This window comes from Gadus morhua, chromosome 14 (genome assembly GCF_902167405.1).
Source record: "Gadus morhua chromosome 14, gadMor3.0, whole genome shotgun sequence".
NCBI lineage: Eukaryota > Metazoa > Chordata > Actinopteri > Gadiformes > Gadidae > Gadus > Gadus morhua.
Window position 1 is genome coordinate 10,114,203 of NC_044061.1, and position 16,061 is coordinate 10,130,263.

Below are 16,061 nucleotides of genomic sequence, written 5' to 3' on the forward strand. Positions count from 1 at the left end.
GTCGATGCCTCTGAGTGATGTGAAGGTAAAGGGCCTTGCACTCTAACCTGGATGTCCTTGTAGCGTATTACCACGCTGCAGAAGGCTGCTGTCAGTTTCCATTAAGGCAGGGGCCCCGGATCGGGTTGTGATGTTGTACGGCACACGGAGGCAATGACGGCTGTCGGGTGAAGAAAAAAAAAAAGAAGGAATTATTGGCAACCATAACTCCCTCGCTACATAGATTGCCTTTTACCGTATTTTTTCTTCCAACCCTTCACATGCTGACTCGGAGATGTGCCCCCCGTTTCTCCTAGATCCGCTACATCTCACAGACACAAGGGTCCCCGGGAGAGCTTCTGCTGAACGCGGGCACCAAGACGGGCAGGTTCTTCTGCAGAGAGCCGGACTCGCCCTACGCACCATGGAGACTAAAGGTGGGGGTCCTAAGATTCAGCGAGCGCGTGATGCGTTCAGAGGACAATTTTGGTGTTGCTTCAGTGGTTTTAAGGACCGTGATAAGAATTGAAAAGCGATAAAAATGGCCTCCTTTCGAATTATGACCTCCTTAAGCATTTAGGTGAAAAGGGGCTTATCAGAAATCCACGCGCCATTCAACTGACAAGCAGGGTAGGTCACTGCCTTTTGGGAGTTTTCGAATGAGTGCACATGTTTCAACGTTGCAAAAAGAACTGGCACATGAAAGGTATTTAAGGAGCGTACGCTGGATAAATGCCCAAATGCCCAAACCTGTTTTTGTTTATCCAAAATGATTTGTGTTGCCTGTTAAATGGAAATGGCTTGATATTAGAGGAACATAAATTAAATGGGCATTGAGTCAAACTAAATGTTGCCATTTTTTGTATTTGTTCTTTTCCTATCTCTTTCTCCCAACAGTCGACGGATGAGCATGAGAAGGAGACAGGAATGAAGTCGAAGGAAGCCCGGAAGTACATTTTCAGCAGCTTGGATGACATAGTGCACGTACGTTGACACCACAGGAAGTCGAACTCATACAGACAGGAACCTTCTAAAATTATCTAGAACTGGGGCAGGTCAGCTCAAAACCTCACACTCGATTTTCCGATCTTATGACTGTTCTGAAATTCCGGCTGCGCTATTCACACGAAATGAGTGTGTCCACGTTCACTGTTCAGAATAGCCTAGTGCATCATTTCTTTTTGATCTTCTGCAAATCTTGCAAAACATTTCCCAGGGTTCAATTTAAAATGCACACTTTCTTACATCTATTGATATTAGTATCGCGTGTATTCCGCAATTTATATCACAGAATTGAATCTTGCCTGCAAATGAACGTTGCAAACACAGACTCCTCAACCACCATCCTTGCGGCAGGTGAACTTGGTGATGAATCTGGAGGGGAGCGACCTGTTGGCCGAGAAGGCTGACCGCCGGGAGTTTGTGAGCCTGTTGAAGAAGATGTTGTGGATCGACGCGGAGAAGAGGATAGCCCCCGCCGAGGCCCTCAACCACCCCTTTGTCACCATGCAACACCTGCCCGACTTCCCCCATAGCAACCAGTGAGTCCAGACCCCCCCCCCCCCCCGCTTCCAAGTCCTGCATTACCTATACCGCCTCTCGTCATTGACTGTTTATTTACCCACCTCCCTGCTGATCTCTCCCCCTGTCTCTCTGTCACTCTCATTGTCTGTCTGTCACTCTTTTCTCTCTCACCCTCTCTCACGCGCCACTTTAGTGTCAAGTCATGTTTCCACATCATGGACGTGTGCCGGACACGGCCCGGACCGTACGACGCCATGAACAGAAACAAGGGTCAGTTTGTCCGACCCATGCCCCCCTCCAACGGCCCAGTCAACCACCCGTTCAGCAAAATGGCCGCTGTCCATACACAAGTAAGTGGCTCCGGTCGGATGCGTTTATCTGTATGCCTGAACCCTCGAAGCCACACACCTTTAATCATTAGTATCCAAAAGGATCTCTTGTGTGCCTTCTGCAAGACAGAAACGTTGATGTTCGTTCACCCCGTGGAAAAGGATTTGCTCTCTTGACGGCAGGGCCAGGAAATGCAATATGCAGTTTATCCGATTTCTTCCTCATTCAGACAAAGGCAATTACCTTGCCGGTTTTTCTGTGTATGCTGGTAGACGTGCTGTCGTGGCAACCGGCAACGTCACGGTGGTGAGGTCATGGTAACCATGCAAATCGATCTTGTTGCTGAGGGAAGGAATGGGTATCTGATGTCATCCTGAAGCAGCTACATCCTCAACGTTATATATATTTTTTCCATTGTTATGTAATTTAATTGAATGACCTCATGAATGTACTGAGAGCAAGTGTAAGGAAGGGTTTCATATTCCAGAGGGTGTGCTGTACACGCTGAATATACTTCTGTGTGTTACACTAGTATATTGACTGTCTTTTTGATGAAACTCATCACCAAATTCACAGTCACAAGGCTAAGATTTACAGCTGGCCTGCTCTTAGAGGAAGTCGAACTGTCAGTCTTAGGGCTCTGAATGAATGCTTTGTTCTACTTCCTATCGTGAGAGTGCGGGGAGTATGATGGGGTGCGGAGCAGGCTCTAACCATATATATCTGGCTGCCCTTTATTCAGTAAATGTGATTACAACCACACACGTAAGCAGTGGGACCAGTTAACCATGATCCGCTGGGAAAGGCACATGCTTCTCTGTTCTTTGTGTGGCTCTGGGCTTTGTTAGGAAGCAGGGTTTTTCACCCAAAAGGACGCCCTCTGCTGGCTATCTGAAGGTATACCCCCCTCCACGCTCTTCTCTTCTGACTTGAACCATGGGTCTCTCTCTTGCAGGGGTTAGCCCCATCAGCCCCCTCGGTGATGCATCCTGGGATACCGATGCAGTCAGGAAGTGTGCAGTTTGGCTGCAGCGATTCATTTCAGCAGGCACTCATTCTGTGCCCCCCGACCATCCAAGGTAAACATGCCCTGCTTTCCCCGTGTGTACTCTCACGCCTCGCCTGCTCCATGTTGGGTCATTACCAGATGTATTTTGTATGTTGTGAGGTCTCATGCCCCCCCCCCCCCCCCCCCCGTGTCCCCAGGAATCCCCACCAATGGAGCCAAGCCGTCAGGCTACTCTGTTAGAATGGACACTGCTGTCCCTCTGGTCACTCAGGCACCCCCCATCCAACCCCTCCAGATCCGACCCGGAGTCATGACCCAGGTAAGCAGGACGGTAGCTATTATCACTGCGACTACATTTCATAGAATTAACAGTTCTGCGTGCATCACGCAGAGTGACATGCATTTTTCGGTCTAACTTCGGCCGAGATATGAGTCGGATATCAAGTCACAGTGTCTCTGTGCTTGCACTCTTCCTCCTCCTCCTCCTCCTCCACACCACAGCAGACCTGGTCCAACCGCGCTCAGCAGATCCTGGTCCCCGCCTGGAACCATATGACCTCGGTGGCCCCTCCACCAACCACACTGGCGTCTGACACTGTGGCGGGCCCGCAGAGGCTGGCAGAGTGGGGGTGAGGCTTCGCCGTCGCCGTGGCAACAGCGTGACAGCGTGGCATCTGTTGCCCTTGCATATCGACCGTGTTCGATTCATTATTCAGTGCGTGTCCTAGACGCAGTTCAATCTTTTGTGTACCGTTGTCAGGGCCACGTCAATCGCCGATCTGCATCATGGTTATTAGCGGGGACATTTGAGTCTCTGTTTGTCTCTGTAGTTTGCATTGTTGTTTTTTCGTTGGAGTTGCTAAGCACTCCACTGGGAATGGCTGAACCCGATACAGTGTGCTGAATATTAATGATGGATGAGTCATACTTGCCCTTCCGGCCTAACGCGTTCACACCATCCTATTGCTAATGGCTCTAATTCACCTGCTCAATTCACACCGTCTCCTCGTTGCAGGAAAGTGCGTTCCCATGGCAACCATTACAGCACCATGATTGCCCACCCTCAGAGCCTCCTGTCCAACCAAATGACCCTGTCTGCCCAGCAGCCAATCAGCATAGGCATTGCCCATGTGGTATGGCCACAGCCTGCTGCCAACAAGAGGAACAAGCCCTGTGTCAACAGGTATGGTGAAAGGTATCTAGAAGGCATACACGCATGCATTCATACGCGTGCACACACACACACACACACACACACACACACACACACTAACACTAACACTAACACACTAACACACACACACACTAACACACATGACTCACAAACCCCTCTGCTCTGTGTTGTCCTACAGGGGTACGAACTTCTCCCACCACATAGACATCCAAAACTCAGCATGCCAGTCCCCAAAGATGGCCGACACAGCCAAGAATGTAGACGAGGTCCGATGCCCCGGGGAGGCGCGGACCGCTGCTGCCGCCGCCGCGCCCGAGGCGGGCCGCGAAGAGGAGGTGGAGGAGGGCTGCTGCAGGCAGGAGGCCGCGTGTGGGGAGGCGTCGTCCCAGGGGCAGCGTCAGGCCATGGGGGTCTCCGACCTGGCCAGCCCCGCCAGCGTCATCACCATCAGCAGTGACGAAGAGGAGGGCGCACAGCCGCACGCGCACGGAGAGTGAGTTCCCTCCCGGCTCCTCCTCACACACACACACACACACACACGGACACACACACGAACAGACGACGCACAGATGACACAAACACACACACACACACAATTAAAGGTGGCTCGTTTAGACCGTGGACCTCCAGTGGCTGATGGGGGGCCGGGGGGGGTTGTGTCTGTGTCTGTCCTTCGTGCGTGTGGCTCAGGTGTAAAGGCGGGGCGGCGTGCGAGGCGTGCGAGAGCACCGTGAGCATGGAGCGGGTGTGTTCCCTCAGCAGCCCAGACAGCACGCTCAGCACCAGCTCCTCCTCCTCATCGGCCCAGTCCAGTGCCTCGCCGCGCAAACACTCCAACAGGTGCTCCTTCGTACGCCCCCCCCCCCCCCCGGTCCCCGTCCTCGTGGTGACGCCCCACCCACCTTTGTCCACCGCACGCATACACGCACACTAGGGCTAGGGCGGCGGCGAACGTTCAACGTCAGCGATGACTTCAATAAGGAAAAGGCAACAAAAAAATCTTTAAAAATATGAAAAATGGTTTAATACATTTTTTTATGATAAAAGTGTTCATCACAACTTCGACATCGCTGTGCAAATGCTGCGATAAAGTCAGCCACTTTTGGCTCCTGTCAACACCCACACCTTTAAAAAATAAAATAAAAGCATTGCGGTGGCAGCCGAGTGGGCTACCAAAGAGGTTGCCTGTGTAGGTATTCTCAAATCTAAAGCTTAAAAGATTGAGCATATTTGAATGAGCAGACAAACTGCTATTTGTTCGCTGTGCATTTTGCATCAAAACTCCATTGTATTTCACAGCAGCACTACCAAACAAATAGCCTGGCATCGTCAGACGAAATGCACACTGCAATTAGTCTGGAACCTCTCATTTTAGATGCCCAATGGCGTCACCGACGGCCGCAGACCAAAATGCCTCTGGGCGCAATTAGATAAGCCTACAACCAATCATAGCAAAGTGACGGGTGATGCCGCGACAATAACATTGCATCTCTCATCTCAACAATAGCTTTAAGTGCCTGTCGTCTGTTCTTCTTTGAATGACAACATACCGTCCAGTTCGCTTACTACTATCCCTTTACCGGAACCAACAAACCGTTCTACATCAGCGGCAACCATCTCTGTTGTTGAATTTTCTCTAGGGTGCGCCTGCACCGTCCTCATATTTATCCCGCCTCACGTTAGCTAAACGGTTGGGATTGGTCGGCCTATTACGTATTTAAAAAACTTTGTGCGGGACCAGACTAGACTTCTCTGTAGATCAAAAGAAACATGAGCCTGGGAGATTAGTCTACATCCAAGGCTACAAAACACACCAAACAACGCCTGAAATCATGCTGTTGCTTTCGGGAAGGTGGAATGCGAAAGAAAATCCATAAGTAGTATAATAAGTAGTAGGTAGCAGCCATTATCTATACTATTTTTATACCAAAAACTATCCACACTCGTAATGTTCCCTATCCATGTAAGGTGATCGCATGCATTGGAGATCAACATGGGTGGTGGTGACACCATGGTGTTTCTCTTGCCTCAGGCACTGTTTGAATATTCAAGATGATTATGGTGTTTTACTTGCAGTGTGCCTGTCATGGTTATTGTCTCGCAGTAGTTCTGATCATGGTGTCCTGAAGTCATGGTGTCCTGAAGTCATGGTGTTTCTCTTGCAGTCTGTCAGATCATGGTGTTGTGGTGGTTCTCTTGCAGTGTGTCTGATCATGGTGTCGTGGTGGTTCTCTTGCAGTGTGTCTGATCATCGTGGTGGTTCTCTTGCAGTGTGTCTGATCATGGTGGTGGTTCTCTTGCAGTGTGTCTGATCATCGTGGTGTTTCTCTTGCAGTGTGTCTGATCATCGTGGTGTTTCTCTTGCTGTGTGTCTGATCATCGTGGTGGTTCTCTTGCAGTGTGTCTGATCATCGTGGTGGTTCTCTTGCAGTGTGTCTGATCATGGTGTCGTGGTGTTTCTCTTGCAGTGTGTCTGATCATCGTGGTGTTTCTCTTGCAGTGTGTCTGATCATCGTGGTGTTTCTCTTGCAGTGTGTCTGATCATCGTGGTGTTCCTCTTGCAGTGTGTCTGATCATCGTGGTGGTTCTCTTGCAGTGTGTCTGATCATCGTGGTGTTCCTCTTGCAGTGTGTCTGATCATCGTGGTGGTTCTCTTGCAGTGTGTCTGATCATGGTGTCGTGGTGTTTCTCTTGCAGTGTGTCTGATCATCGTGGTGGTTCTCTTGCAGTGTGTCTGATCATGGTGTCGTGGTGTTTCTCTTGCAGTGTGTCTGATCATCGTGGTGGTTCTCTTGCAGTGTGTCTGATCATGGTGTCGTGGTGTTTCTCTTGCATTGTGTCTGATCATCGTGGTGGTTCTCTTGCAGTGTGTCTGATCATGGTGTCGTGGTGTTTCACTTGCAGTGTGTCTGATCATCGTGGTGGTTCTCTTGCAGTGTGTCTGATCATGGTGTCGTGGTGTTTCTCTTGTAGTGTGTCTGATCATCTTGGTGGTTCTCTTGCAGTGTGTCTGATCATGGTCTCGTGGTGTTTCTCTTGCAGTATGTCAGATGACGAACCGGAGAGCGGCTGTGACACGGTGGATGGATCGCCGGCCTCCGACTGCTCCGCCCACAGCAGCAGCCCGTTCCAAGAGAGGCCGCCGTACATCGCCGGCGGCAACCAGAACTGCCAGCCCCGCGTCGCGTGTGTCGCTCCGGAGACGGAGCCGGGGAAGCCCACCGTGCGCACCATGGTGGTGCCCCCGATGGTGCTGCACAACAACAACAACAACCCCGGCATGGCCGACCACAGCCACACAGGTACACACTGGGTTCATACTGGGCGCACTGGGTACATACTGGGTACACTAGGTTCATACTGGGCACACTGGGTACACACTTTGTACATACTGGGTACACTAGGTTCATACTGGGCACACTGGGTACACACTTGGTACATACTGGGTGCACTAGGTTCATACTGGGCACACTGGGTACACACTTGGCACACTGGGTACACACTTGGAATACTGGTTTTATACTGGGCACACTTGGTACACAGTAGGCAAACTAGGTTCATACTGGGCACACTGGGGTACACACTTGGTACATACTGGGTACACTAGGTTCATACTGGGAACACTGGGGGCACACTTGGTACACACTTGGCACGCTGGGCAAACTAGGTTCATACTGGGCAAACTGGGTACACACTCGGTCCACTAGGTAAATAGTGGGAACACTGGGAGCACACTGGGTATACATTTGGAAGACTCTGGAAACTAGGTTCATACTGGTGCACACTGGTAAATACTAGGCATCCTCGATATACACTTGGCTCCCTATGTACACACTGGGTACACAAGGTGCTCCAACAAAAATACATATGTACGTATACTGTGTACAAATTCAGCAATTAAAATGTGACTGCAGGAAGTATTGTGCAATACTTGCAAAAAAAGATGGATCAGCTACCCATATATTTGATCCAGTTTGGCATAGGGTGTGATGTAATGCTTGGGGAAGGGGGGGGGGGGTTGCAGTGCTCGTCAACGTCTTAAGTGCACTGAGGAAGTCATGTGATCCCGCCAGAGACACACGGTCACCAGCCCTGCCGTCTGCTCCACAGGTCTCATAGTCTGGGATTACGTGACCCTAGTAAGGTTCCCTGGTTCCCACAGGTGACTATGAGCAACCTGCCCTCACCTATCCACTTGAATGACGTTTGGAGTGGATCTTTTTGTTTGCTATCGACTGCCCCACCGTTCCTCCTCACGCCTCTGGATCTGTGTGGATGTGAATCTTTTTAACGCTACATAGGGCATGCATAAAAACCCTGTTACTAGTGTTTAGCCACAAACACACCACTTTGCACAGGTGGAGAGGTGGAGATCAATTTAAATGCGCTTAATGTACTTCACTCTTAGTCATTTTTTAATCAGGGTTTATGCATGCAATATGCTTTATACCTTTAACAGCTGCGGCCAGCCGGAACTCTAGGCTTTTTGTTTCTCAGAGGTTCCTTTTGATTCTTTGAAGCTGATAGCTGAAAAATTATCACGGAAAATCTCACTATGCAGTTAGCTGTAAACGATCACAGAGAATCCCACTGTTCGGTCTCACCTTTCATATCCAAAGCCCATCCGCTTTATCTTACCAGCTTTTAAGCCATCTCAACGAATGAAAGGCCACTGCTGTTCTATTCTGGTTCTGATGTTGGTATTTATAGCCAATGGTCTCACCCCACTATGAACCCTGTGAAAATGGCCTCGCCTCCGGCTCACCCCCCAATGGCCCAACATGTCTATTTATAAACCAGTAGATCATGTTCACAGGACAGATGCCAGTGTGTTTAACACGCCGTATTTGATCAGACACAGTTTAGCGCAGAGATATACATGCTGAGGACTGAAGGACTTCAACCAGTCTGAATATAAAGAGAAAATCGATACACATCTGACGCATATAATGCTAATCTGCAATTGGGATACAGTCGAAGGCCCCAGCTGTTCATTGTCTTCTCCCTCTGCTCTAAATAAGAGATGCACCTGCTCCAACCTATCCCGTGCATCAAGGATCACACTGCCTGTCTTTCTGTTTCCTTCAACGTCACTCCGGTAGTCTTGGACCCATCGTGTCAGTCCAGAGGGCGGGGCTTTACTGGCCGACGCCCCCACCACTCCGTGCCCCTCCTCAACAGGCCCCAAAAGATGCCTCCCGCATTCCAGCCCCAGCAACAGCCAGCCATGGGCTTTGGGCAGGTCAGTGTACACGCATACATGCACACGCACCAGCGCACCAGCGCACCAGCGCACCAGCGAGTGGCGACACACATACCAACTCGGGACTCTCCACGTCGCACAGGTTTCGTCGTGAATGTGGTTTGCAAAGCAGCAGGGTTTGGTGGAGCATGGAGAGTTGTATAAGGTTTCCATAGAGATGAGGCTATGAGCAACAGCCCCATCCTTGTTCTAAATGGACACATAGTAGGAGTGTGAGAGCGTGGAGGGCACGTCTGCTCCTTCGTAACGCCCAGGAGTGGGCATCTTTCGGAATCCCACGATTCAATCTCTTGAGACTTCGGTTCACCGTCCGATGGTGACGCTGATTCGGCACATAGGGGTGCTACTTCAGCAGCGCCCCTATTCAAGCAGTCCGCTCTGCCCTGAGAAAAGGCGCTTTGGCTGATGACGGCATAAAAGCAGAGTAAAGAGTTTATACTGTAACCTTTTTAGTATCTGAAAAGAATTGATATTGATTGACCCAATAATGTTAACACGCAACGGCAACCTAGAAAACGAGTTGTGAGTGGATGCAGAAGCAGTGAAGATAACTCCATGAGTTGATTTATCTCTTGCAGCCCTAATAACAACGCTCCTGGCCCCTGGCCCCATGCCGGCCCCTAACCCCTCTCCTCCCTTTTCCCCAGGTGCAGCATTACGGACCCTGCCACCAGGAATGGAACGGAAACTATTCCCGCCGCCGGCCGCAGGCCTACATCCCCCCTACCATGCATGGCCACGCCTTCACCCTCTCCCACAGCAGCCCAAACCACAACACCGGCCCCCACCCCCACCCCCACCCCCACCCCCACATGGGGGGCCACCCCCACCCCCAGCCCACCCTGCTCTCCTACCCGCCGTCTGGCCCGTCGCTGGTCACGGGCGCGCCCGTGGCCCACCTCCTGGCCTCGCCCGCGGGCGGGCCCCGCCCGGTGCTGCAGCCCACCTACAGCATCGCGCACCCGGGGGGGCTGGTGCACCAGGTCACCGTGGGCATCAACCCCCGCCTGCTGCCCTCGCCCACCCTGCACCACCCCGGCCCCTTCAAGCCCCTCTTCCCGCCGCACTCCTACATCGCCTCGCCCGCCTACGCCGGTTTCCCCCTCAGCCCCACCAAAATCAACCAGTACCCCTACATCTGAGGGTCCGCCGGCCGCCCGCACCCCCCGCGCAACACCTCCGCCCGGGGGCCGAGTGGGCGGGGTCGGTGCTCTCCAGGAACACACACAACACGGCGCTGGTGCCCAGGGCGGTGTTGGCACAACCACAGAGACAGCAAGTTATTTTTTGAATCATGTATACTTGGGTGTATTTGAACTTTGAAGCTTTAAAAGAGAGGGTTCTGGTCATTTGGGGGGGGGGGGGGGGGGGGGGGGGGGGGTAGGTTGGGGAAGTGCGGGGGGAATAGAATAAGAAAGTAAAAGGAATTGGTGTATGAGTGACTGACTGAATGAATGACTGAACAAATACGTAGGTAAGAAACTCACACTCAATGTGTTTTGCACATTTGATATACCTTTGCATTGGATCTTCTATGAATACTCCTCAAAACAGGTAAATAATTGGGGTGGTGTTGAATAGTAAAACTTTGCACCCCTTGATCCCAGCTATTTTTATATATTGCCTTCTTACATGTGCAAGACACATTCATCTTTGTAAAGCCATCCCAGTCTCCAGCTCTCGGTTGACAGATGCACATGTCGTCCACAGTGCGTTTGTGTGTGTGTGTGAGTGTGTGTGTGTGTGGTTGTGCGCGTGTGCGTGTGTGTTGTAATGCGTTTCAAGTATTTGTACTTTTCGGTGTCTTTTGGTGTTTGCAATGTCGAGTCAAGTAACTGATTTTAGATAAGTTTGTCCCCCACACTGCATGTGGTCTTGCATGAGCAGAAAAATGTAAAAGGAAAGATATGTAGACGTTGCTCTTAATGTTTGTGTCACAAGACCCGCTGCATCGTATAAATGTCCCTCCCCGCCATAGTGCCTTACATATTTGAGGTTGTTAATGTTACTACTTATATATGACTATATACATGGATATTAATGTACTGGACTGCAGCACTTGAAATTCCAATCAGTCGATGCATCCTATGTGTGAGTATATATATATGCACATATGTGTATATGTCCATGCATAGCATGCATGGATGTGATGTATCGCGGAAAGCCGTGCTTTATTATAATTTTGGGGTTCAATGTGTACTTCAGTGTGTCGTGCGTTAACTTTCTGTTCTCTATAGAACAGCATGCTTTGCTGTTGCGAATGCCTGCCGTTATGATTTCAAGGTTTGTTTTTCATTTTCTCTCCCCGAATGAATTGGTGTATAATGTGCAAGTATTGAGTTATGGCATAATATTTGATAATCACTTTCTATTTAGTGAAACTCTTACTACTACTACTACTACTACTACTACTAACAGTATTTGTACTGTTTGAAACTGCAATACAATCTTATTAATCATAGGTCTTTTGTTTTGTTTGTGTCTCTGTAATTTGTTTTGTTTTGTTTTTTCACTTAGTTTTCTAGATGTGTGTGGGCATGGCTTTGGTTAGGTGAGGGCGAAAATGCTAAATTAATTCAGTATGAAATGTTGTACGCCCGTGCAAACCATGCAGTATTTGATATAAACACATATATATAGATATAGATATATATATGGACATATATTATAGCGCTAGGTTACTTAGTGCAGACGCTTAATAAGGTGTGAGTTAATTGTGTGCAATTCTCATTTATGCATGTGTGACAAAGTTAAATTTGACCCTTTTACATTGTACCGTTTGTGTTTTGAGGCTTTTTGGTGTGTTGACTGCGTATTTTATACATTCCGTCAGGGAGAATATATATATATATATTATATATTAAATTATATAATATATATAATATATATTAAAAAAATGTGTGCGTTTTCGGTTTATTTTACTAGTACATTTTCATCTTTTCTGTTATGAAATTGCTTATGCCGCACCAAAGACTGTAATTGGGGTTTTTTCTGAGCAAGGTAGCTATTCTGTTTGCATAGACCTCGAATATACTGTAGTCGTAGAAAATGGGGTTGTATATGACGCACACAAAAAAAAGGTATTTAAAAATGGCTGAGGTTTTGCCTTGCTTTTGGGCAATTAATAAGTCGTCTCATTTTGCGTTTTGTGTTTTTTCTTTCTTGAATGTATCATAGATAAGCTGCTACATGATGATCGCCACTTCAATAGCTGTGAAATTAGGTGATATCTGAGTGTAAATCTAGCGTTCCTGTTTTCATATAGGTCCCTAATTATCTGAACTAGAAGTGGTTTTAATTTGAGTGTTTGTTTTGTTTTTGCTTCCCTGTTTGGAGTGTCATTGTAGTAACTACTGTACTGCTGATGGTAGACATGCGTTGCATTTGTTGTTTTGGGGGTTTAGGGGGCCTTGGGGTTGGGGGGGGGTTAGGCTGTTTTTTTTTTGCATCAGTATTTTATCCCTATTAACCTTTTCAGGCTCATCACTGCATAAGAATGATGTATTGATGTAACTTAATTTTTTGTACGTTTTCATATTGCTGTTTTGTAGACATTTAAAGCTGTAGCTTGCAGGATTGTTTTAACTCTCACCTGGGTATTTATAGTTAGTGTAGGAGGGGAAGTGCTGTCGGGTGATTGGGGTGTGTGTGCCTGTGTTAAAAAGATGACAAACACACCACCTGGTATAGAGGATTAGACTATGCATCCAAAAAACACATTTACCCAAGATATTTGTTCCAAAAATTATTTTTTTTGATTTAATTTTTTTTGCGCAAAATCTGAACCAATATTTATTGCTTCCCTTTCGTCTGGTCAATGTTATATCTGAAGACGGTATCCGTTCCACGTTTTTGTAATGGCCCTCTGTTCGAATCGCTCTCCCCTTTACAAGTGTGTCATGTCAAAATGGGTGTCGTCCAACCTGAAACTGTGGCTGCCGTTCTTTGTTACATATTAATTTGAAGACAGTGTGAGCAGCACTGCGCTGGTGCCTTGAGATCCAGGAAGAGAGAGATCCATTTGAATTGCCACGGCCACAACAGTTTCAAATCCAATCTGTTACGGAGAGTCACGTTAAGTCCTGTAAACGCGTCCTCAAACGAGGGTTAGTCAATAAACACGTAAATGACTTCCCAAGAAGCTACGGTGGTATAATTTCTCCTTATATCGACAAAGAGGGAACTGCGCTCGCTGGTTTTAACCAAACCTTTCTTGACGACACACAACTGCACACTCACGCACTCACTTTAGATGTGGACACTTTGATAGTCACACCGTTAAAAAATATTTAAATAGGCAAACGCAATATTTAACATTGTCTGGTCATTAAACCACCAAGTGTTCTTAGATAGTTCCATGCATTTCATTCACTTGCATGTTAACCCAAGTTTCTTCACCCGACTGCTGAGAAGTCTGGCAGAATATATTTCTGGCCTGGCTTAAGTAGGACTTTGGCCTGGATTTGTTTTACTTGGGTCATCCCAATCTCTTCAAATCGACCAGTCTTACATTTTGCTACCATGGCACATACACCAAATTGTTCCTCAATTACAACAGGTCAGCAGCTAAAATCAGTCCCATGCAAATATCACAAACGGTGTAACCAATTGGAAGCTGGTCTGCATCAGAGATGGCATGGTTAAATTCTGACCCCCAGTGGACTTGGTGGATGTTGAACATGCATTATGGAAGGATATGGCTCTCTCAATGAGGGTATAGTGACTTCAATCCAGAATCAGTCGTATGTGATTGAAACACTTCATCACTGACGCGTGTTTAGGTAGCTATTTTGCCTATATGCTTTCATTATGTCATACATTTTTTCATTTGGAAAGTAAGCATATAACAGGGCATGAACTTTGCAGTGCTTGACGTAGTTTTCCACAAATAAGCATGTGTAATGTAAAAATGTATGATTCCTGCAAAGGTGTTCACCAGCAATTTGCCTGCACAAACTCCCACACCTACAGAGGTCAAAAAGATGGATGCAAGATGAGAGAAATCTTAAAACTGTTCATTTGTTTCCGACAATATCGACAGCTGGTAAAACACAGTGGTTTTTCAAAACGACACAAAAGTAATGACTTTTACTATACATCCTCTGCTGCGGTATTATACTTTCGTGACAATTCAGGGTTTGTATTCGTCCAACATGCTACTGTGTTTTACTATTCTGAAATGTTCCTGGTCATTGTATCAATTTCAAAGTTAATTCACACTGCAAGTTATGGAATCTATCTGTTTGGCTTGCTCATCAATTAGGCTCGATTGTGAAATCTGAACTGTTACTCTTTAAATTCTTGTTGATTTCTGTGGCTTGTTTTCCTTTCTAAATTCATTGAGCTTTTTTTTCATTTTGTGCTACAATAGTTTGCCATGTAGCAATTGCACTGTGCAATATTTACATTATGAGGACTGGGAAAACTAACTCTGGATGTGATGTCTATTTACCGTTTGCGATAGTGTTTCCTCTAGTTCTCAGTGATTTAGGTGTGACCAAGCCTTCTCTACTTTGTCACATTAAGCGGGTTTTCCAGGTTACTCTTGGTGAGTGTCAAAATAAGACTTTATGGTGTATTATTGTTAAGATTCACTTTGAATTAAAAAAAATCTATTGCTGCAGTCAATTTTTCAATTTGTCTTTTTAAAATTGTAATTATTGGTAAGTTACTACAAAGACCCTTTTGAAGTATATTTTCAGTAAACATCTTTAAATGTGGAGTACATTTTCCCTATATAGGCCTATTGCCTAAACTATCAGATCTCGTGAAATTGGTAATGATAGCACATGTCACTGCCGCACATATTCGACACATATTTAGAGCTTTGAGCGACATCTTGTGGCGTGCCATTCAGTGACATTCTGCGGAGCGCAGTCATTTACAGTCGATGTTAATATTAAGCCACCAGAGGTCGCCAGGGTCCACAAAGCTTCGTTCCACGGGTTTTCTCATAAATAATGAACCGAACACTTGAACAAGACTGACAGTTCAATAGCTTGCGAAGAGCGTTTAAAGTGTTTGCACGCTGGCCCGCGCTTCAGAGTATGGGGTGACTGACCGGACTGCTTGAATATTGTAATCTAGCTAGTGACTGACTTTTTTTTTCTGCAGAACCGAAAAACTAAAGCTTGCTAAACTCATCCACTCAGCTGTAGTGCATGCAGCCCTGCGCCACGTAGAGATGGGTGGACCGAACTCACTAGAGCGATAGGGCACATTTCCTAATTTCCAACCATGTCGCTCTGCGAGTAGCCTTGGACAGCCATGACACGCCACCGCTCTGCTTCCCGCCTTTGCCAGGACTGATCGGATGTATTCTCCACGATCAAAACTTGCACAACTTATCCAATGGATACACGGATGGCTCTCGGTTTGAGGAGTGCGTACACATGCACAGGTCATCCCAGCAGATTAGACCGTGCGGATGGGCGCTCACTGCTAAGGACAGATGGTGCTGATGATGCTGCTGATGATCCTGAGGTGTGTTGTCTGAAGACCAAGTGGCGACCGGGAGCAGTTGGCATGTTTGCAAATTGTATGCTGTTTATCGGAATATTTTTTTTTCTAGTACAATGCGTCTTGACAAATGAGGGTAAGCATAATGGATACCTTTTATAACCATCATGCCCGAATGGGCTGCAACGATACACTGAAGTCATGCGTATCTTAATTTGCCATCCCTCTATGTGTTGCCGTTACAATTTGTCCATGCTATCCAACCTTATAGGCTATGTTCTGCTTCACCTATGCACCATATGCCTTACCGTTGGTGTGTCACA

General features: G+C 47.4%; 2 protein-coding genes across 8 annotated transcripts in view; both read left to right on the forward strand.

Annotated features, from left to right (window-relative positions):
• Positions 1–14,902, forward strand: part of hipk3b (homeodomain interacting protein kinase 3b) — a 37,242-nt gene extending 22,340 nt beyond the window's left edge. For 2 of the 7 annotated variants that reach the window (XM_030377366.1, XM_030377371.1), the window contains 13 exons: positions 297–416; positions 877–963; positions 1,336–1,520; positions 1,697–1,853; positions 2,789–2,912; positions 3,040–3,161; positions 3,344–3,471; positions 3,858–4,037; positions 4,195–4,509; positions 4,707–4,856; positions 7,059–7,318; positions 9,119–9,258; positions 9,927–14,902. In XM_030377366.1, the coding sequence (XP_030233226.1) occupies positions 297–416; positions 877–963; positions 1,336–1,520; positions 1,697–1,853; positions 2,789–2,912; positions 3,040–3,161; positions 3,344–3,471; positions 3,858–4,037; positions 4,195–4,509; positions 4,707–4,856; positions 7,059–7,318; positions 9,119–9,258; positions 9,927–10,421 (2,463 nt within the window). In that variant the 3' untranslated portion in view covers positions 10,422–14,902. The other 5 variants (XM_030377368.1, XM_030377367.1, XM_030377369.1 and 2 more) reach the window with 5 other exon arrangements.
• An 80-nt stretch (positions 14,903–14,982) lies between these two features.
• The window catches only part of kiaa1549lb (KIAA1549-like b), a 60,423-nt gene continuing 59,344 nt past the window's right edge, over positions 14,983–16,061 (forward strand). Inside the window, exon 1 of the mRNA XM_030377365.1 lies at positions 14,983–15,874. Coding sequence (XP_030233225.1) covers positions 15,631–15,874 — 244 coding nt within the window. The 5' untranslated portion in view covers positions 14,983–15,630. The remainder of the gene's footprint in view (positions 15,875–16,061) is intronic.